The 22,400-nt window shown below is 32.6% G+C and overlaps 1 protein-coding gene across 1 annotated transcript; it reads right to left on the bottom strand.

Moving 5' to 3' along the window:
* Positions 1 to 11,646: 11,646 nt before the first annotated feature.
* LOC120198581 (alanine--glyoxylate aminotransferase 2 homolog 3, mitochondrial-like) lies at positions 11,647 to 14,705 on the bottom strand. The gene is made up of 9 exons (XM_039199892.1): positions 14,403 to 14,705; positions 13,808 to 14,038; positions 13,452 to 13,622; positions 13,014 to 13,157; positions 12,721 to 12,900; positions 12,275 to 12,500; positions 12,082 to 12,195; positions 11,918 to 12,004; positions 11,647 to 11,819 (listed from the first exon to the last, which is right to left on the bottom strand). The coding sequence occupies exons 1-9, from the start codon at positions 14,661 to 14,663 to the stop codon at positions 11,776 to 11,778; spliced, it is 1,458 nt and encodes a 485-aa protein (XP_039055823.1). The 5' UTR covers positions 14,664 to 14,705; the 3' UTR covers positions 11,647 to 11,775.
* Positions 14,706 to 22,400: the final 7,695 nt, after the last annotated feature.

The following is a 22,400-nucleotide window of genomic DNA, read 5'->3' on the forward strand; positions in this document are numbered from 1 at the left end:
TCAAAGGATCTTTTAATGAATTCCATCGTATTCAGCAAGACATTATCTATATAGCAAGGCAATGAGTCATCAATTGGGCGGTAGTTGATCGGGGAACGGCGGAGCACAGCAAAGATTTTCTCTAGGTGACCACTTAGGCAGTAGTCGATCGTATTCAGAAAAACATATATTGTAACACTTCCTACAAGATCCAGAAACTTACTCAGGGTAACAGATTTCACCACCTCTTCGACAGGCATCGAATGAAAAGGGGTTACTCCTTTGATCATCTGAGCTCGTACGAGAACGGAAACGGAAAAAAGGGGTTATGACCGAGTGTAACATTCGTGTTAGTTGTTTACAAATTTACGATTGAGGATGTACCTCGAATAGTATGACACCAAAAGAAGAATCATCACTTCCATCGACTCACTCGATGTATCATTGGTCACAATCATTTCCTGTGAAGGTCATGTTGATGTTGTTGAGCTGCTTCTTAGTCGGAATGCTAATATGTAATGTTGATAAAAATTTTGTCAGCAGGCGGCCGTCGACATAAAGTACTACGGAAATCTACAATATTCCGAAGGCCCGCCAAGCCAACATTCATGTAGGATATAAAGTTTTCTTCCTCTATCTGTTCATTTTTGTTTGTGATTAATGATTGGTTCCCATATGGATATTGATATTTACATTTATAGCATGATATTGGAAAACCAGGAAGACTCCAATGACAGTTTCTATCCCTGGAGAAGTTCCGGAGTATGAGCTTAATCCGGTCGAGTTTCGAATTTGGAGATCCGATGGTATTTGGACCCTGAGAACAGCTATGCACTTACCTTATTTTCTTTTAGAGATGTGTTTCAACTCGTATGAACGAAAAAAATATGTATGTCCTTTCCATTTTAACAGAAGGGCTTTCAAGTATGAGCTAACTTTGTTAGAGAAAGTCCGGCATCCAAATCTGGTTCAATTCGTCGGATCTGTTACTCAAATATTCCGATGATGATTGTTTCCGAGTATCAATCTAATGTAAGCGTGTCTCTTTTCACGTGTCCTCGCCTGCTCCTCGAATATCTTTTCCATGTTTGGGTTCTGTCAGTTTGCCTATTGTATACATATATATGCACGGTTCTATTTCAGCGTGACCTGAGATGCTACCTTCGCAACGACTGGCACGAGAATTGGCAGCTGAAAGTGAAACCCGACCTGTTATGTTCTCCATGGTGGGTTTCTTGTGATACAAGTTACAACAAAGAAACAAGAAAAGGGTAATGAAATTGAGAACGGAAAAAATGAATAATCAAAGGAAATGATGGAATGCAAAGCTTTGAAAGATCAGAGAGTCGAGAGGGAAAACACACGGGAACAAATGTCATGCCCCGGATGAAAAATTAGGTATTGATGGTCATGAATTAGGGATTGAGGATCAGAGAATTGGGAAATTGAAAAAGGAATTAGGGATTTTGAATTATGAAAGAGGGAAAAGGAGGAGGAATGACTTACCTGGTGGAGTAAAAAATGAAGAAGAAAGTGAGTTACCACACATCAAGCATTTAGGCTGAGAAAGGGCTAACAGATAAGGAGGATCCACGGTAGAAGATTAGGCAAGGACAATGGTTAAGAATCTGTTGAGAAGAATATACAACTGTTAATAAATAATTGTACAACCTAAGAGATATATATGGATTTGCAATCAAAATTGAGGCTATGAATGAAAAGTTGAAAATTGTTTTCTGTAACCTATCTTCTTCTTCTTCTTCTTCTGAAATCCTTTCTCACAAAAACTTCAGGTGCAAACCTGACAATTGGTATCAGAGTTATAAATGAGAATGTCATAAAAAAATAAATACAAATGTTCTTAAGGCCCAAATAACTTGTTCATTAATGCATGAAAAGTTGTTGGGTCATTTGTCAGTCCAAAAGACATAATTTTGAACTCAAAATAGCCATGGTGAGTTCTAACGGTTGTTTTTGGATTATCTTCAGTGGTGATTCAGATTTACCAGTACCCCTGTAACACCCCAATTTAGGGGTTAAATTTTAGAAATTATAAAGTATTGAATTTAATTGGTATTTTGAAAGAAACGGTGGACTAAATTGTAAAATTTTAAAGTTGGCAAACCGTTTTAAGAAGTGCAGGAAGTTAAGCGACTAAACTCATGGTTTACCCATTTTTATTATGAGTTGAATTATAAACCCCATTCCAATATATTTTCTGGAAAAATTTTCTATTTTTCCTCCTCCATCAACCCTTTTTTCAACTCCGATCTACTCGCCGTCTGACTTCCAATCGACGAACCGAATCCACCATCGTGAATCGTCGTCGTTCATCGTTAATTTCAATCGGAAGTATCATCGGTATTAACTTAATTTCAGTTGGTTTTTCGTCGATTCACGACATTCCGGCCATCCGTTTTCGACACCTCTCGCACCATCGTGTTCCTTGTGCCGTTCTGAATCTGTCGGTGTCCTCCTTGTCTTCGTCGGTGGCGGCACGTGAGGAGGTGAAGCGGTCAAAGTTTTGGATTTGTTAAAATTGAGTACTCCACCGTTCAAAATTGTGAACCGAGCTTTGAAAGTGCCTCAAAATCGCTTAATATAATTTTTAGGAATTTTTTCAGGAATTTTCCGACATCGTATCACTGTTCACGCACCCCACACGCCATTCCCGAGAATGGGCATCATATGGGTGTTAATTTTGTAATTTATTTTTGTTTGGGGTGCTATTTGTGTAAAATTCGGGTGTTAGTTTCATAAATATTTACAGAAAGTGGCTAATTTTGTAATTAATTTATGTTAGGATGATATTTGTGTTAAATGGTCGACTGTTGACCGTTGACCGCGTTGACCATTGACCGCGTTGACCAGAACTTTGACTAGCGTTGACTGGGCATTAAACGACCTTTAACTTTGACCGAGTATATCTATCCTGACGTTTTTTGAAGTTCTAAGTCCGATTTCGTAGTCCATTTTTCAAAATTCAGACCCGAAGATCTCGAAATTGCCAGTTAAACCCGTTAACTTTGACTGAAAATTTAAAATTTTCGAAAAGTCATATATTATGTTTTTGACGTCTCGAATCTATTTTTGGGGTCCGTTTCGCCAAACTCGAACCCGGTAAGCTATTTTTGACAGATTTATCACCCGATTCGATTTGTTTTTTGGAATTGAGCTCTGTTTTTTATGTAATTTCTGTTGATATGGATCCGAGGAAATATTGGAAGTTGAATTAAAGATCAAGGCATTCGAATGGAATTTATATGGTAGATCAATATGACACGAAAATCGAAGTAATACTTTACTACCTCTTTATGCTTTATGAAACATGTTGATATTGGTAAATGAATGAATAATATAATGTTGGTCACTTTTGTGGAGTTGAATAATTTATACACTCGATATGAATGTGGCAGAAATTCTGTAACTGAATACGGATCGAACGACTAATATAAGAGATTGATGAATTGTTTAGAATTAAATTACAAGTTTGTGATTAGTGATAAAGAAATCAACCCTGGATTTATAACTTATATTTTATATCATCAAAGGTTAAATGTTAAAGGTATTTGGATGGGAAATTATGATAATACTCTGGTATGGTAAAATTATGAAAATACCCTTATGTTGTAGGATGACAAGATTTGTCCTTGGAAGTTGGTTAATAACTCTGAAAAGATATATTGATTCGATATAATTACAGATGTGCATAAGAAATAATAGTTTTGTTTAGAAAATTTGGATAACTGGTTTTTAATGCCAAAAAGTGTTTGCATTTGTTAAGGCATAATTTCAAGATCAGAGAATGTTCGGGAAAACAATTGACTATAGGATCTTTAAATTATAGTTATTTTTCGTTAAGAGCTAATATCGAAATTATCTGGTTAAGAAATTACGAAAATGCCCTTGAGAGGTAAAATAGTCCGAGTTGACTCTGAATGAGAAAGTACTTTGAGGATTTGTACTTAACTCGAATAAGTACGAATTTGATTGTTAAAATCCTGACTTAGTGCAGAAAAATTCATGATATTCCGTTGGTAAAAATATGAGAAGGCATTTGACCCGAAAATATCCGAGTTACGAGTAAATACATGAAAAACAATTTATCGGCGTGCTATTTTATCAGAATTGTTTGAAGAGACTGAAATAGATGATAAATTGGTATTAAATAATAAGACATGATGGAAGGAAATGATTGAAATACATCATATCTATAGAATGACCAGAATACCCCTATAATGAAAATGACCCAAGAATATCACCAAGCTCAGGAATGAATGGATATCTTCGAGCTCTGAAATGAATGGAATAAAACTGAACACCAAAATACCCTTATAGCATATACTAAGTAAATGTCTTGGATTACTTAAGGAATCCAAATAAACAAGGGTGATGAACTACCCTTAAAAGTTATGAAATTCATATTAAGTGAGTTGACCAATGCTAATGATATGTCAGTACCTGAACAACATATGTATCATTTGAATGTGTGTTCATCTTTTCAAGTTTGGTTCGATGATAATTTTGGAAGTATTCAGCTCAGCTCAACTTTAGATCGCATTCGGTACTAAGAAATGGATATTCATTAGACAAATCAATCACAAAGACCAATTTGAATTGAACGGAAGTACAATATGTATCCGAAATTCAGAAACGTTTGGATTACCCTGGAAAACTCATAAGTAACTGGAATGGACTTGACTACTAAGTGATTTGGATGAGTCTGGAAACGTTAATGAACATACATGATGTAATGTTCTTATGGATCATGAACTACAAATCAAACACGTCAGCAGTTCATGATGTAATGTTCTTATTCGTGTTTCTTTGTCTAATAAGATTATCCAGTATCTTTGAATAACATCTGAAAACTCTAGTGTGTTCCCTATTCACATGAATAGTTTATCTGATTTTCGATCTGAATTTTGATATGATACTTGACCTGGATTTTGATATGATATTTGACCTGGATTTTTATATGATACTTGACCTGGATTCTGATATGCTACTTGACCTGAATTATGTTTTGATTTTTGATATATATATATATATATATATATATATATCCGTTACGAATGGAACATGTTTTATTTGGGGGGTAATGTTGGAGGAGGTATACCTGGACGCTCATCGGCTGTGTGCTCAGGGCCTTATTGGACTTGACGATGGGTGTATGGTTCAGAGGAACCTATACATTTTGGACTTGACGGATGGGGGTAGTGTTCATATTTTTAAAACATGTTACATAAACCGATTTTTCTGAAATATTTTATCTGTATCTTTTCATTGGTTTTACGGGAACACACTAGATAACCTATTCTGATCTCCTAAACCTAGACATCCGAAATATTTCCATCTGAACTGAATATTATCTGTTATTACCTGAAATATCAATGTGACCTCAGCTTAGCCAAAGAAATATGTAAATATCTGAACCAATAAGAAAAAATACGTTTATCTGTATCTACATGTTCTTCAGCATCATATGGTAGTTCTATATTACTGAGCTTTTCAAAGCTCACTCTATTACTCACTATTGCAGGTTAAAAGAAATGTACCAATGTAGCTATTGACTTCAATAAGGGAGCTCTTCCGGCGTTGCTTGCAGAGTATAGTACATGTGATTAGGGGGCATGTAATTATATTTTGTTTTATATACGAGTCTGAAAATCTGTTTTATTTATTCGTACTGATAAATCATTTTATAATTTACATGTTTTAATAAAAGTTTTAAATTTTTCGCTATTTTTACAGTGGGTCGCTCTGGTGGCCCTAATATGACACTCCAGATCGGATCGGGTTACCCGCATCGATCTGGGGGTTACAACCCCGATCTTAAATCCAATTTAGAAAAATAGGCTGCTCCAATCAACTCATCTAACAAATCTTCTACCACAGGAATTGGAAACTTGTTTTTTTATAGTCAAAGCATTCAATTGTCTATAATCTATACACATCCTCCAACTCTCATCATTCTTCTTTACCAGCAAACAAGGTAAGGCGAATGGGTTTTTACTTGTCTAAATTATAGAAGAGGATAACATTTCTTTGATTTGTTTTTCCACCTCTGACTTCTGATGGTAAGGTATCATGTATGGTCTAATGTTCACTGCTTTTGTACCCTCCTTTAGTGTGATTGAATGGTTATGTTCTCTTGGAGGTGACATTCCTTTTGGTTCTTCAAAAACAACTGAGTACTATTCTAGTAAACTCTGTAGCTCAACAGGTACCACATTATGACTAACCTCCCCACTCAACATAAAAATTTCTCCTGTTTTTTCACTATTTTTTCCCATCAATTTCTGCAGCTCGAGGATCGAACTGGGGAAAGGTAAGAGGAAAGCAATCATCAGATCACGATAAAGAAGCTAACTAGCTAAGGACATGGTGAGAGGAGATCTGATATCAAAACCCAACTCATGCAAATAATATAAACAAGTTTGAATTGAAATATGTGAAAATGACGTTCAAGGTAAAATTAATTTCGACAAGTTTTAACTCGACCTGAATCTCAAAAGCGTCAGCCTAAAATTTTGCTCATCTAATAACGGTCAGTTATATTTAACATTTCTTTTTCCTTTTCATGGTCTCTTTTCTTTTCTCTATTTTTTAATGGTGGCTCTCTCGATTCCTCACCTTCCAATCCAATACTCGAAGCCTAAGGTTGTAGACTGAATTTTAATTTTATGTTATTTGTGATTTTCTATTTGTTTTAGAAGATTATGTAATCTTTGATAGTTCAGATTTAGGAAATCATTTAGTTCTTATTTTTTGATTGTTTGAGATATTTTTAGTTTCAAAGTTTTCCTATAAAAGGTTGAACATTATAAATAAACATATCAAACTTTTCTTTCATTGTGTTATGTTATAAAAGTGTTTATACCTTCTGTTTATTCTTGTATCAAAGTCAGACCATGCTTCGAAATTCAGTTGTTTCCCATCAAATATTAGAACACCCTTGAGCCGTTTCTCGAACAAACTCGTGCCGTCTCCTAGGAGTGTCGATGAAAAGATCTCTAACAACAGTTTTCCTTCTAAACCTCTCTTCCTTCCACTCCCACCCGATCGAGTGAGACGACTCTCAATTTCCATGTTTGTCGGCGACGAAAGCGGAATGATTAATAGAATCACTGGTGTTTTTGCGAGGAGAGGCTACAACATTGAGTCCCCTGCAGTTGCTTTAAACAAGGTATATAACGAATTAATCATTAACTATGTTAACTATTATTGTTCAATAACTTGATTATAATATTTAAATAATTAGGTGATTTGATTGATAAAATTAAAAAATTAATGGTCAAAATAAAAATAAACAATAATTAATTGGTTATAGATATAGTTTACCCTAAAATATTTTTATCACCATTTCTTTAACCTTAGATTAGTATTTAATCGATTAGTTTTTATTATTTTTTCATCTCATATAATGTTTTAATTAATTTTTAAAATCACATCTTATATAATAATACATTAATATCATATTTAATTTTGGTTGAAGATGCAAAATGCATTTCTAATTACTCTTGGATCGATGTCTCGAAAGAGTGTCGACATTCTTAGAACAAAACCCATTTGATTGAGCGTACGGACGGTTTAAATTTAGCCGCCGCACCTTCAAATGAGCCCATCATGTCCTCATGTACTTTTTATCACCACTCTTTCTTACATCCCGTGTGAAATTACTTTCTGCCCCCCACATCCCCATTTATCTTCTTTTCTTTACAAAAAAACACATTATATATATAGAGAGAGAGAGATGGATATATAAGATCCATTGATGTATTTTATTTAACAGTTGAAAAAGTAAACGTAGATTACTGTGGTTAACAGAAAAAAATAATAAGATTTTTATAAAAAAAAATTAAATTATGATCAATTTAAAGAATTTAATCACAACCATTAAACTTAGTTAATCAAATGATTTAAAAAAATGAATAAAATTTAAAAATTTTACACAATTTCAATAGATATATATCATTAAAAAATAATTAGTATTAAGTAATAATAAAAAGTGTTTAAATCCAATGATAAGAGATTTTAATCTTAAAAATATAACTATATTAAATACATAAGCAAAGAATTTGTTCACTTTTGTAGTCTTATCCAATTTGAGGTGAGGGACTAAGTTCACACAATGTATATACATAATGACTTTAAAAATTATATATATTTATAATGTTAAAATATCAATTATTCATAATTTTTCTTAAACACTCTACGAACATAAATCAATTGTTCGAACCTAGGATTTAAAAAATAAGAATACTCCCAATAACTACCAGGGATGGACATGGGTCGGGTTGGGTCGGATTTTTGGTCCACCCTACCTGACCCGATAACAAGGAATCCTCCACCCGAGATCAGACCCAACCTGACCAAAACAAGATTTCACCCTACCTGAACCCGACCCGATATATAACTCAAAAAACCCGACCCAAAATAATAATAAAAATATTTTTTATTCAATAAAAACAATGACTTAATTGAAAAAAATAATATATAAAGAGGTATTATTGTAATCATTCCTAAATATATAAAGTAAAATTATATATTTTTTGGGTCGGGTATTTTTCACCATAAACTTAAACCCGAACCGATCCGAACATCATATTTAAAAAACGACCCGACCATACCTGAACCTGAATTTTAAAAAAAAAACCGACCCTATCAGATCTGATCGAAACCTATCGGGTTTGGGTCTCATGCCCATCCATAATAACTACGGAGGATTCAGGTAAACAAAATAGTAAGATTGAGCAACGAACTCAAAGCAAGAGAGGGGTGGTATAGTAATTGCAAGAAAAAAACATGTTTAATAAGAATGACAGCAAATGTTATAATTACATCATTTTATTTGTATATATATGCATACATACATGTATACAAGAGTATATTTGTTCGCGTCGCCAGATCCAAAAAAATGCCTAGATTGGAGCACAGTGCAATTTCTATAGTGATGGGTTTCATGTTGAGAAAGAGCTTAAGCGTTTTCCAAGAGCTTTCACGGCTGCTCATGGATTTAGCTTCGGTTCTAACGTCAGCCATCAGATTCTCGAGCTTGCGATTGTTTTGCCATCGCCGGCAACGATCTTCTGCCGATCATCAACAGCACTACAGGAGATACCATCATCCCATGTCTCCAATGGCTGTTCCGACTTGAAAAAAAAAATCATTATTCATTTCTTTGTCTGTTCTTTTCTCGCTGCGTTTGAGAGTTCCTCGCTTTCCTTCTGGTTAGTATTATTATTTTTGTTTATCACTTTCTTTTCAATGATATTATTCCCAGTTTGTTCTTCCCTTTTTGGATTTTGAATTGCAATATCTATGTATTGATTCATGATCTTGCTAAGATCTACCTATCTTTGATCTACGAATTGTTAAAAGTTTCCATGTTTAGGGTTGGCGAGTATCAACTGAAAATTTGTGATCTAGATGAGATGAGTTAATGCATGATTATTTATAATATTTCAATTTGTGTAGACTAATATTTGAACAATTCAATCTCTAAATTTATCAATATCATATGAATTTTCGAATCAATCTAATGTTTATACTAGGTTGATTTAAAGATTAATATATATATATATATATAATATGTTTTCAATTTACTTAAAACTTAATATATACATGAAATTTAACAATTACATTATTGAAATATTAACAGTATAAAATGTAATAAAATTCACCTAATTATATATTAGTGTAAGTAAATTTCTCCCAAATTATTTATATAAAATGGAAATGGTATCTGAAAAACAAATACAAATATGTTATAGATCTAAAAAGTTTAAATCTTTTTCTTACATATTATAATTAAATGTTTAATTATTCTTTTAAAAAAATAATAGTGTTTTTAATTAGTTTTCTTCTAACAAAAGGAATTGTGAATGAAAGTTAAGGAAGAGAATATTAAAAACGTAATAATTTTGGAATTTTAATGCATGGATGTGGTTTTATAGTTTTGTGATAAGAAAAATGATTGTAAGTAATTCTCAAACTCACATAGTATTGAAAATACTATTGGAAATGGGTATTTAAGGGTTGAATTTTCCACTTTCTTGTTGAGTGAAAGAGAACAAAGGGAACTCTTGCGCACCGCTGCAGTCGCCGTCCGTGCGGATACAAGCTGTTAATATCAGGAGTTACATAATCTAATTTCAGGAGTTATAACAGATTTTAATCATGATTTTTTATGGACGATTTTAACCCTATATCTAGCTTATAAATAGAGAGATGAATTCAGCTTCTCAACTCACTCTCTACATTCAGAATTCACTCTTCAAGTGTTTTCTAAAGTTGTTCTCTGTGTGTTAACCTCGGGGGACGGTCCGCCTACTGCAGCGATTACACACATCGGAACGAATTCGTTTCTAAGGCAGTGGTTTTACCACGACACGGTTTATGAATATGTTTCTTTTCAAATTATTATTTACCTTTCTTGTCAATGCTAACTGTGTGATTTTGCAGTCCATATTTCCAACATAAAGAAGATCTGTTAATTCATAATATATTCTTATTGTTTGTATATTTTTTTGTTTATAATTGTGTTTGAGGTATTATATATATATATATATTAAATTTAGTTATTAATTATAATTTATTTTATTATAATTCTAATAATTAAAAATTATTTTACGATTGAGTATATTTAATTTGAAATTCTTGGATATCAAGTTTTGTTTTCTCTATACATATAGGTGGGTCTTACTCTTTAAAATTATGGACGTAAATTATTTTGGAAAAATATAATTATATATTGGGATCTTTGTATCTATTGATAGTTATGTTGCATATATATGATTTATAAGGATGTTGAGAGAATTTTTAGAATACTTTTTACGTTCACATTAGATTATCTTATTCATTAGACATGATTCAAATTTTGTTTATGATAAATTCCTAAATTTATATATAAACCATTGACATGTTCAAAATTTGTTTTATTTAAAATCTGACATGTTTGTAGGTTTATATTGTATTTAGAGATATATTTTGACTTGAATTTGATGGGTTTCAATTAAATGCAACATTATAGAGTTGAGTTTTTTTTTTGAAAAAAAGGGTTCGAATCAAAGTTTTTGAAAGATAAAATTGGTCGGGTCGAATTAATTTTTAGGTGGAAAACATATGACCGACTCGGCTCGAAATAATAATATAATTATTCTTTATATATTTAGAAATAATTATAATAATACCCCTCAATATTTTTTTAATTAAGTTCATATCTACTTAATAAAAATAATTTTTTATACATATTTATGACGGCTTGAGTCGAGTCGAGTACGATTTTTACCTAAAAATAAAGTAAAATAAAACCTTCTTAAACCCGAATGAAATTTGGTACATATGAAAAAATATTACTCTTAAATTATGTACAAATGAGTAAAAAACTCGGCTGAACCGAAACGATAACCATTCCTAATCGTATCATATTTTGTTGTCATGTTTTGGTTTACAAATGTAGGAGAGATCAACACCAAATGTGGATAGGGAGGGAGAAAGGGGAAAGTTAGTTTAACACGTCAATCTTTAATATTTGTAGCAACTACTTCATTCAACTAAAAGACAACCGAGTTACGGACTCATTAATGGAGAGGCAACGAATTCTTCACTTATGTCTTATCAAATCATAGTAGCAAAGTATATTGAACTTTAGAAGCAGAAATCTATGCGCATTAATGGATCATTTTCATTTACAGAAAGGATGTTACAATACAGCACTGATTATATCAACTTGTGATATCATCACAATCACATATATGTCTATATACATTTAAACTTTGAAGGTAGCTTCGCTTACATTTTGGCCATGGTGTAATCCATTGCATCTACTAGGAAATCTGCAACAACAAATTATGAAAATTTAAAAAATAAACAGATAAATGAAACTTGTCACAAATTATGATGAAAAACATCCAAGTTAAGATGATCAACTGACCTGCATCTTCCTTGGTAAAGCAGAGCGGAGGAGTAATTCTGAATACATTTCCGTAAAATCCACCTTTTCCGACCAACACTCCGATTTCTAAGATACGCAGTTCTTTAGTTAGATGCAAAATGAGTACATTCCATGGAATGTGTGGGGTTTGGATGAAACCTAACCTTTCAGTTTGTCCATTATATGAAGAGTTTCGAGCTTCGCAGGAGTTTTGAGCTTGTGATCAGTGACAAGTTCAACTCCAAGCATCAATCCTCTTCCCCGTACGTCACCGATAACTGCAAACATCCATTCATAGCACCAATCAGCAATGCAAGTCGTACAAGAAAGGAGAGTGGACCTATAAATTAAGCTTACGATCGTATTTATCTTTTAGTGTAGTTAGCCTCTCCTTCAAATGTGATCCTACGACATGTGCATTTTCCTGAAGCTTTTCTTTTTCGATTACTTTCAGGACGGCTAACCCTGCTGCAGTACATACAGGGTTTCCACCAAAGGTATTGAAGTAACTTCTGCGTGTCAAGACCTCTGCGATTTCAGGGGTGGTTACCACAGCACCTAGCGGGATGCCATTGCCAATGCCCTGTTCATGTAATTAAAGAAAACAGATTCTAAGACAAGGCTAACCTACAGTGTATGATGCTAATTACCTACTCTCTAGCACTTGAAATGAAAAGAGATGATGGGCGAGGGTTTGAATTTTTATCTCAATCATCATTCAATATGTTGCACTAAAATGTTAGCAATGGCTGGAATGTGACTTAATATTTATTATATGATGTGAGGATTTGATAATAACTAACCTTAGCCATTGTCACTATATCGGGAACGACTCCCTGGTTCTCAAATCCCCAGAAATGGCTCCCTGTGCGAGCAAAGCCAGCCTGAACCTCATCAGCTATGCAAAGACCTCCAGCTTTCTTTATGGTGCTATAAACAGCAGGCAAGTAACCTGGGGCCAATTCTATGATCCCACCAACTCCCTGTCAATGAAAGCATGGAAGGAATGTTTATGTGGTGTTCACTAGGAGAGAATGAAAAGTTGATAACAAGAAATGGAAGATCGAAGGAGATGGTGAACACTGGTGGTGATTACCTGTATGGCTTCAGAAATAAAACCAGCAATGTTTCCAGATGTTCCAAACTGGATAAGATCTTGGACATCTTTTGCATACTTCTCGCCTTCGGATCCAAAGACACCTCGGTATGGATCCGGGTTTACGGCATGATGAACTCCACTCTGATGAAGATGCTTATGAGTTAGGCATACTAATGCTTATGAATCATAATCACGTGTAGCAGTGACAAATTTAAACAGGGTGTAGATAGTTTCCCACAATTGATAATCGTGTTGGGTCTGACTCATAAGGCAATAATAAAATAAGATTCACGTAGCATCATCAGGTCATAATCATCAATAATATACCATTGTTGTCATTTCATCTCCAGCGGCCTAAATGATGCACAAGGAACGAAAACGATACCACCAAACTTCAAGAAAAAAAATACAATAAAAAGGGTGAAACGTATATACCTGTATAACATTGAACTTCCAGTTACTTTGGGCAGTGGCTCCCATGGTTCCGGCTGCATTCCCGTGATAAGCGTTCCTCAACGATATTATGTCATGGCAACCAGTATACAGTCTCGCTATCATCATTGCCAACTCGTTTGCTTCTGTCCCTGAATTTGTAAAGAATACCACCTGCACAGCCACACATACACACACAAAAACAGAAACATTAATATAACAACAAAAAAGAAAAATAGAAAAGAGAGATCGATTTAAATCCAAACTGTAAACCTCAATTATTATAATCAACGACAAATAAAAAGTGAAAAATCCTTAATTACGTAAACTACAAGTTCATTCATTTATACAGTAATGACCTTGAGATTGCCGGGCAACTTATTGGCAAGGGCTTCAGCGAAATCAGCGATGGCACTATTGAGGTAAAGGATCGTGGAGTGTTGCAAGCGCTTTGTTTGGTTTACGATTGCGTCCACCACATCGGGATGGCAGTGGCCGCAACTCACTGTGGCGATCCCTCCGAATGCGTCTAGATACCTTCGCCCGTCCTCATCGAACAAATACTGCATCCTCCCATCAACCATATTCACCTAAAAGAACAAGAAATTTAAATGATTGACAAATAATCAACTATATTTACTTCATACAGTTCAATGAATCTGAGAAGCAACCAAACAGATCTAAATAAGTGCAGTATTGAATAATGATCTTTTGAATTATTGTTAGATCGTTAATTAATAAAATCTTCAAATCAAAATTCATGAAAAACATGATTTGCATAGAAAAACATCATTGCAATTCGAAAGAACAGTTCAATTCTACTCAAACAAACGTCATAGTTCAACGAATTACACTATACTTAACAGTATATCGAACGTCAAGATTATCGCTTCTATGAAAAAAATTCATTTAATTTCTTTTGTATCTCAAAATGTTAAAAATAAAAAAACTCACCGGCCGTTTGTCGTAAAAGTAAAACATGGAAGGGCTGAGATACTCCTTGCGTTTGGAAAGGATATCGGCGGCGGAGGGACCGGTGTAAGGAGTCGGAGAGTAATCGAAGGGAGGCAATTTAGGAACCGAAATGACATTGTTTTTATCGAGCTCCGTCTTATGAGCCACCTGAGAGAAGCAGCGTCGAGCTAGTTGCGACCACCGTGGATAATATTTGGCTTCCGATAATACCCTCCTCGATTGAATGATAAAACCGTGCATCGTTAGTTTTCGCCTTTGCGATCTCTAGTGTCTATTTCTGGAAGGAAAGGAATGAGAGGGAAAACTTTATATAGGCGGAGAAAGGAGAAGAACGAGAGTCTCTGCTGACGTGGACTTTCGAGCTGTTATGTTAGTTTGTTTTTGGGACGAAAAATATTATAAAAATGCCTCTGTTTTTACCATTATATTACAATTATGACCTTGGGTTTAAATTAGCCGTTCGTTTATTCAGATGGCATAAATGATGCCTTTTACCCGGGTCTAAGTTTGTCGTAGTTCCCGTAAGTTTTGGACTTTTCGACGTTCTTTTTCAGATATTTTATTGTGGTTTATTTATTAATATATTTAGAAATAATTATAATAATATCTCTTTATATATTATTATTTTTAATTAAATCACTATTTTTATTGAATAAAAATAATATTTTTACTATTATTTTGGGTCGGATCGGATCAATTTTGGATTTTATCTCAAAAATTCGGGTTGAGTTCAAGTAGAAAGTATATATTTTTCACATCTTATCGAGTCGGTGGCCGAAACCCAACCTATACCCATCCCTAGTTGATACCCCCTCATAGTATACCGAGCATGTGAATCAAGTAGGAGTAGCTAAATTTTAAATTTTCAAAGAGTACAGGGAGCGGAGGCAGAACTAAACCTTTTTTTGTTATTCATAAATGTTGTCTTTAACCAATAAACAAAGTTAAAACTGAAAATCAGACCTTTAACTATGGACCTGGTAAGAAATTTTAGATTAAGGGGAGAATAAAATGTTGATTTGTTAGGGGGTTAATTTTAAATTCAGAAATTACCGTTACTGCATCACAAACAAATATAAATAAATTGATTTAAAAAATCAGGTAAAGTACATTTGCATATAAATTTTCTTTTATTGTAATTGAATTTTTTATTCTTTATCAACGTTTAAAGAGAAAAATAAAATTTCACACAGACTTGATTTTTTTTGTTCGTCATTATAGATCTTTCATTTTAACTTTTATTTTAAGTGTTCATCTAAGGGTATGCTCTAATTTTCTTTCTTTCCGTTTACGTTTTTTTTTTCATTTTTGTGATCGGTGATGACATCAGCCTTGGTGTTGATCGTTAACCATCGGTATTCATTATTTTTCTTTTATTTTATTATAGCATATATTTATTTATTTATTTTACTTTTTAATAACTCTGTCTTTATAATATATTTTCAGTCGTTTGACTGTTTTTTTTTCTCTGCTAGGTAGAAAACAACTAAAACCAGTTCACCCAAGCACCACCACCACAACAACAAAGCACGTCAAACATTCTCCGATTTCATTTATCTTTTTTCTCAGGGTTAGTTTTAACATCGCTACAACTGATCAAGATGGTGCTTATTAAAGCTTTTGACTCTCGGATTGGATTTAGATACATGATTTGCGTTTGCATATAGTCTTTTCACGTAGCTTGAATCTGATTTACGGTTTGTCAATAGTTTTTCAATAGCTAGATCGTCTTTTGTGGTTTGTTTGCCGATATAGTCGGATCCATTTATATCTACCTTTTGTTCGAGTTTATTTGGTTATGTTTTTAACCATTTTCTTGTATGATCCTTTTATGATATTAAGTGACTAATTTTCCTGGGTTAGTAATTATAGAAAAATGTCTTTATTATACGTTTAGCTTATAGTTATAATCGTAAATCTTTATTATAATTTAAATATTTTATGTTTTTTAATAAAAAGAAATTGAATAGTACAACACTAACATATAATAAAACTGAGATTACAAGGATTGAATCTTATCGTTAAGGCAACAAAAACCTTATCATCTAATTATTAAACAGAGTAATTTGGTTGAATCCATTTACAAAGCTGAGAAACCAAAGCCTCGGCTTTATGAAATGAATCTGGTTCAGAAGTCGGGACAGGTGCATGGGAGGGAATCAATTGTTAAAGAATAATAGACATAACCAATCATTTCGGCCACGACGACGACAACAATTGTGTGTGACTTCACACGTTAAAACTCTTTAAAAATATATATTCAGGCCAAATTAGGGTTTCAACATCAATGTCTGCACCACATGACACCTTGTTTCTATGTTTTACGTAGTAGGATTTCCACGTTTCTTTGCTTCCATATGCACCCATAAAATATCGGTTCAAAATAGATCGATAGAGTATTTAGGACAGTCGTATCTCTTAAAAATTTTAAATTCACATATAATTTATATAATTTTTTTATATTTTATATTAATAATATAATTTTATATTCTCTTAAATTTTATAATTTCATATATTTAATATTTTAATATATTTTTAAAAAAAGTTTATACTCTTAATTTAAAATATACATTCATCCGTATGAATAGGCAAACAAGCTTTCCAATACGAAGATGGTGCAACCCTACAAGGCTACAACTAATAAGAGAAGCGAAACACAAAGTGATGGGGGCAAGGATAGTGATTTGAGTTTTAAATAATATAATTGTTTCGACTACCTAATTTTAATTCCAATAATGGAGAATCTAATCATCCCCATTAATGAGAGATGAGTTAGCAAACATCATCTTCAAAAGATGCATTATTTTTTAATATATTTTATGTTTTGGAATTATTTATTCTAATAATATTATTTTAATGATTTAAATATAAATTTTATGTTTAAAAAATAATATATTTTACTATTGCATCAAACAATTACATATGTTGCAAGATATATTATGAACATGTAAATGACTTCATATTACTTTATTTTTTTTAACAATTCTTATTTATAGGAGAGGAATGACACTTTTATTCCTAATAGGTATTGAACTCACAACTTAGAGAAAAAAAAGAAGAAGATGTCAATAATAATGATATGATATATGCGAATATTATTATATTAGTATGGCGTTTAATGGTTATTAATAAACTTCTATATTTATATTTTATCATCTATATATATATATATTATCATCTATATATATATATATATATTATCATCTATATATATAGATTATAAGGTAGAATCTATTTTAAAGATTCTTAACAATTTAACAATAAAAGTTCAACACTCTTACGGTCATTAGTGCTCGAATATGAGACCTCTAAGGATAACAACCATCTTTTTAGCCATTAAGATAGTTTGGTTCGTATTTTAAATTGACATGATTATTTCATGTAAATATGTATATTGTTTAGATTTAATTAATAGATATTAAATAATAGAGCTCATAATAAATTTAATATTAATAAAAATATAAAATGGAAGAGTTTCAATTTCCCAACTGATGAAATCCTTTCTGTTTGGTTCGGGGAATGTGGGATTCCTATTGGAATGGAATCCACATTCCCTCGTTTTGTTGGTCGGGAATCTCATTACCGGTAATGTTTTATTACCAATAGTGAATTTTTTGGGGTATATTACCGGGAATGTCATTACCTCCATTCCCTTAGGTATTGTTGGATTACCGGTGTTTTAGACTAAAATGCCCTTAAAAAAATTTCTTTCAAAAATATTCTTCTTCTGTCATTGAATAATAAAAATTCTACGAATGTTAAATTACAAATTTATCCTTAAATTATTTTAGATTTACGAAAAAAATCTATAATTAAAATTTTATATGAAGTTCAGGGGTTAAAATAAAATTTTACCCTTTCATTAAACCTTTTTATATTTTCAATTATATATATATATATATATATATATAAATTTTATGAATTTAAATTTTTTTAAATAAAATATATAAATATTTTTGAACTTGTTAAAAATATATATATATAATAAGGACGATTTGGTCAAATATACATTCCAATAATCTTTTATTCCTTTAACCAAACACGGTAATATTACATTCCTGCTAAACCAATCAAACACAAAATACAACATTCTCAGTAATCTCATTCCATGGTAATCTTTTATTCTCACTGGTAATCTTACATTCCGTGAACCAAACGTACTCTTAAGGACAAAGACCGGATGTATCGAGTCGGTTAACTTGGTTCCAAAGAAACACATCTTCCTCCTACACATTTGAAGTCCAACATAACAATATTGCTCTTTACCTCACTTCTAGTAAGTTGAAGTACTCCTAACGGGAATTCAAGCCTTCCAAGAACCAAAATGTCTAGTTTGTAGAATTGGGTTCTAAATAGGGATCGACATGGACCTGAATTCGACGGGTTTCGATCTGATCTGACTCAACCGGGTCGGGTTTTTTTAAAAAAATCGGGTTCGGTTCGAGTTTTTTAAATGCAATATTCGGGTTTAGGGTAAAAAATATCCGACCCGACCTGGAAAAAAATAATTTTACCTTATATATTTATAAATAATTGCAATAATACCACTCTATATATTATTTTTTCAATTAAATCACTATTTTTATGGAATAAAAATGATATTTTATTATTATTTCGGGTCGGGTCGAGTGGAGGGTATATATATTTCGAGTCGGGTTTAGTCGGGTTAAGGATGTAACTTTTTTGAGTCGGGTCGGGTTGACCCAAACCCGACCCATACCCATCCCTAGTTCTAAATGGTTAGTGTTATTCCAAGATTAACATCACAAAATCGTGCAGAATTTATCATGGAGTTTTAATGATGTATCTAAAAATATTTTTTTAGGGGTAACACATATATTGATTACATAAAATTTTTATTTGAAGGTAAGCACCAATAAAATTTTAAGGTGGACACAATCAAAAAAATCGATAATTAATCGAAATAAAAATTCAAATTTCAAGATGAACACTCATTTACTCTCACTCCTATTTGCATCTGCCCCTAGAGATCGATTCAATCCTGGAGATCAAAGTTCTTAGCACTGGGGAATGAGACTAGTTTCACTTACTTAAAACACATAAGTTGGAGGCCTCATTTCATCTTATAAAGAATGTTTGTTTCTCTCTTAAACATGAACCCTAACGTGGTATATTGTCATCGTCATCACTTTGACGATTTTCTTCGACTATCATCATTATTAAACAACTTATCATTTTTTATGGATCAAAGTCTAAAAAGCTCAAATTAAAAGTTTTATGTATCGTTAATGTTATCGCGAACCATCATTATCGGTGACTTCATTCGAGTATGACCATCGGAGCAACCCTTTGTCATTCCTATACAACTTTTTGATTTAGTTTTATTTAAAATTGTCACATGAATCTCAAAATCACCTCAAACCATTTAACTTTCTTAACTATCGACACGATAAATTAGTCGACTTTGACATTACTTGTTGTCCTCTCCTTTCTCACAATCTAAAATGTGGTGCTTCAATCAAAAGGAATGCCAAAGTCGAAGATAAAGAGAGAAGAAGTGGGAGGAAAGGTGTAACACCCTCAACCCGTACCCGACCCGGATACGAATCCGATGTGTCACATTGATTTTTCAAAACGTTTACACTTACAAGATAGTTGAAAATTCAAATTCACATTTCAAGAAAACTGAATATTTTACATTAATTACAATCATATGATTTTACAAAACCGATCAGAGCATATCTTATTCAAATCTTTAATTACATGCCAACTACCTTTACTATAACAAAATATGTATAATTACATTCTTTTTCGATCTGGTCTTTGGAGAGGAGATTGACCTGACTTGCCTATCTTTGCTCCTTCATCTTCTCAGAACCTACGTGTGAAACATTCACACGCTAAGTCGATGACTTAGTGAGACATATAAAACGCATAATGGAAACTTAAATATACAACAATACAAAACATTTCATACGATAATATCATGCAAAATCATATAACCTTTCATATAACAAATACATACATGAACATATATCATCATTAACATTCCTATCATTATCATATTTTATTATAATTAATTCCTTTTATCATATAATCTTGAACTTAACATTTATACACCTCATATAATACAGTTCACAAAGCAACACACATAACATCACATACACTTTATTTATATTATCTCTTTTAATAGCCCATGTACACTTATGAGAACTTAAGGTATGTGAGTACATTGAGGTTGTGCACAAATTTTGTCACCATAGCTTGTATAATTTGCACTGAGTGCCATATAAAATGTCCCGAATGACCGCGTAAAATTGTCCCGAAGGACCATATAGAATTGTCTCGAAGGACCACATATATATCCTGAAGGACCACGTAGAACCCTCGACTCTTGGCATGCCACTTATACCCCTAGCTCTCATAACACATACTATAAGCTTTACCATTTATATCATTTATTCTCTTATTTCACATAGTCAATCAATCACATAGATCATGTCTCATAACATATATCACATATACATGTAATCACATATCTCGTAGTCATATAACTTATATCATTTCTCATGTAGTCACATAAATCAATGTTCTTTAGTTTATCTCACTTTTTCATTTAATCACATACATCATTTATATCAATTTATATAGGTTTCCACACAAACATATATTCACATAGCTTAGATCACATGTTCCTATTGCTCATGTATAACAATGCACTTAACATATAGACATATGCATATAATCATGTACACAAAGTCATCATATCACTAATACACTTGCATTCAAGAAATCATGAAATCAAACATCTGAAATAGAGTCATCTCAAGTCTTATTTGCACAAAACACTATAATGTCTAATAGCATGCACTCACCTTGGCCTCACTAGTCAAAGCAACACTTATAACTCTTATCTCGCTGACTCGTCCGAAAATTGATTTCGTTCAATGTCTTAGCTATGGAACTCACGTTGAGAGGAAGAAGAAGGATGAAGAATACTTTAGATATTCTTTCCTTATTCTCAAGTGTATATATAATACACCACAATTGAATTTTAAATTCATTTCCTTGCTAAATGACTATTATGCCCTTTAAATTTCCAAACTTCGCTACTAAATTCAACACCAAAATACTCCAATTAAGTCCCTCAATTTTAAAATTTCCGAAATTGATCATAAAGTTTCAAATTTTACGTTTTAGTTACTAAGCCGGTTTTTGGGATGTTACAAAAGGTGAGAAGAAGTAAATTGAAAATGAAACAAAATACTTAAACCTAACATATATTACATATAAATGTTATTATGATAAATATTTTGGACGGATAGATGCATGCACAAATTAAATCTGATTTTTTTTTTTTTAAATAACTTTATAAAATCAAATTTAGATCTGACTATTTAAATTATCTATCTATTCTTAAGTTAATCTGATTAAATAAAATAAGATTTCTTATTTTGATTTTGAATTAAAAAATCTAATATCATATACCAAATAACAATTCTATATACTCTTCACAGTCTTAGGTGCATGTTGAATCATTTTAGCGGTCAAATCCTAAACAACATAGTCGGGTAAGGTTAGCAAAGGAAGCAAAGTTGAATAAGGAACTGAATTTATAAAGGACGAGCTTATCCATAAAACGTATAGTGAACAAGGTCAGGCCAGTGAACCTTTGCTTGCCGCCCAACCGCCGGCCGCAGCGGCCAAAGAAGACCGCTGGAGATAAAAGTAATACACGAAACCTTGAACAGCTAGAGTTCTTTAGATAACTAGAAATCTTTGTGCAGTCACATAAACAACATTAGCAGACAAAGTTTTTGTTTTGTTCGAAAGCAGACAAGGGTGAATGTTCCTCGGGTGTCGCCAGTTTGAATGGCGAATACCAACTCCTTTGAGCTGGTAAACAAAAGGTAGCTGTTATATATGGAACAATTCCAAACCCGTGCAGCTGTCTAGCTATAAATATCGACACCCACCACCCCAGCAATCACAACAAAACCTTGAAGCTATCGAAAA

Source organism: Hibiscus syriacus, unplaced genomic scaffold (assembly GCF_006381635.1).
Source record: "Hibiscus syriacus cultivar Baekdansim isolate YM2019G1 unplaced genomic scaffold, ASM638163v2 tig00004779_pilon, whole genome shotgun sequence".
In the NCBI taxonomy this organism is placed as follows: domain Eukaryota; kingdom Viridiplantae; phylum Streptophyta; class Magnoliopsida; order Malvales; family Malvaceae; genus Hibiscus; species Hibiscus syriacus.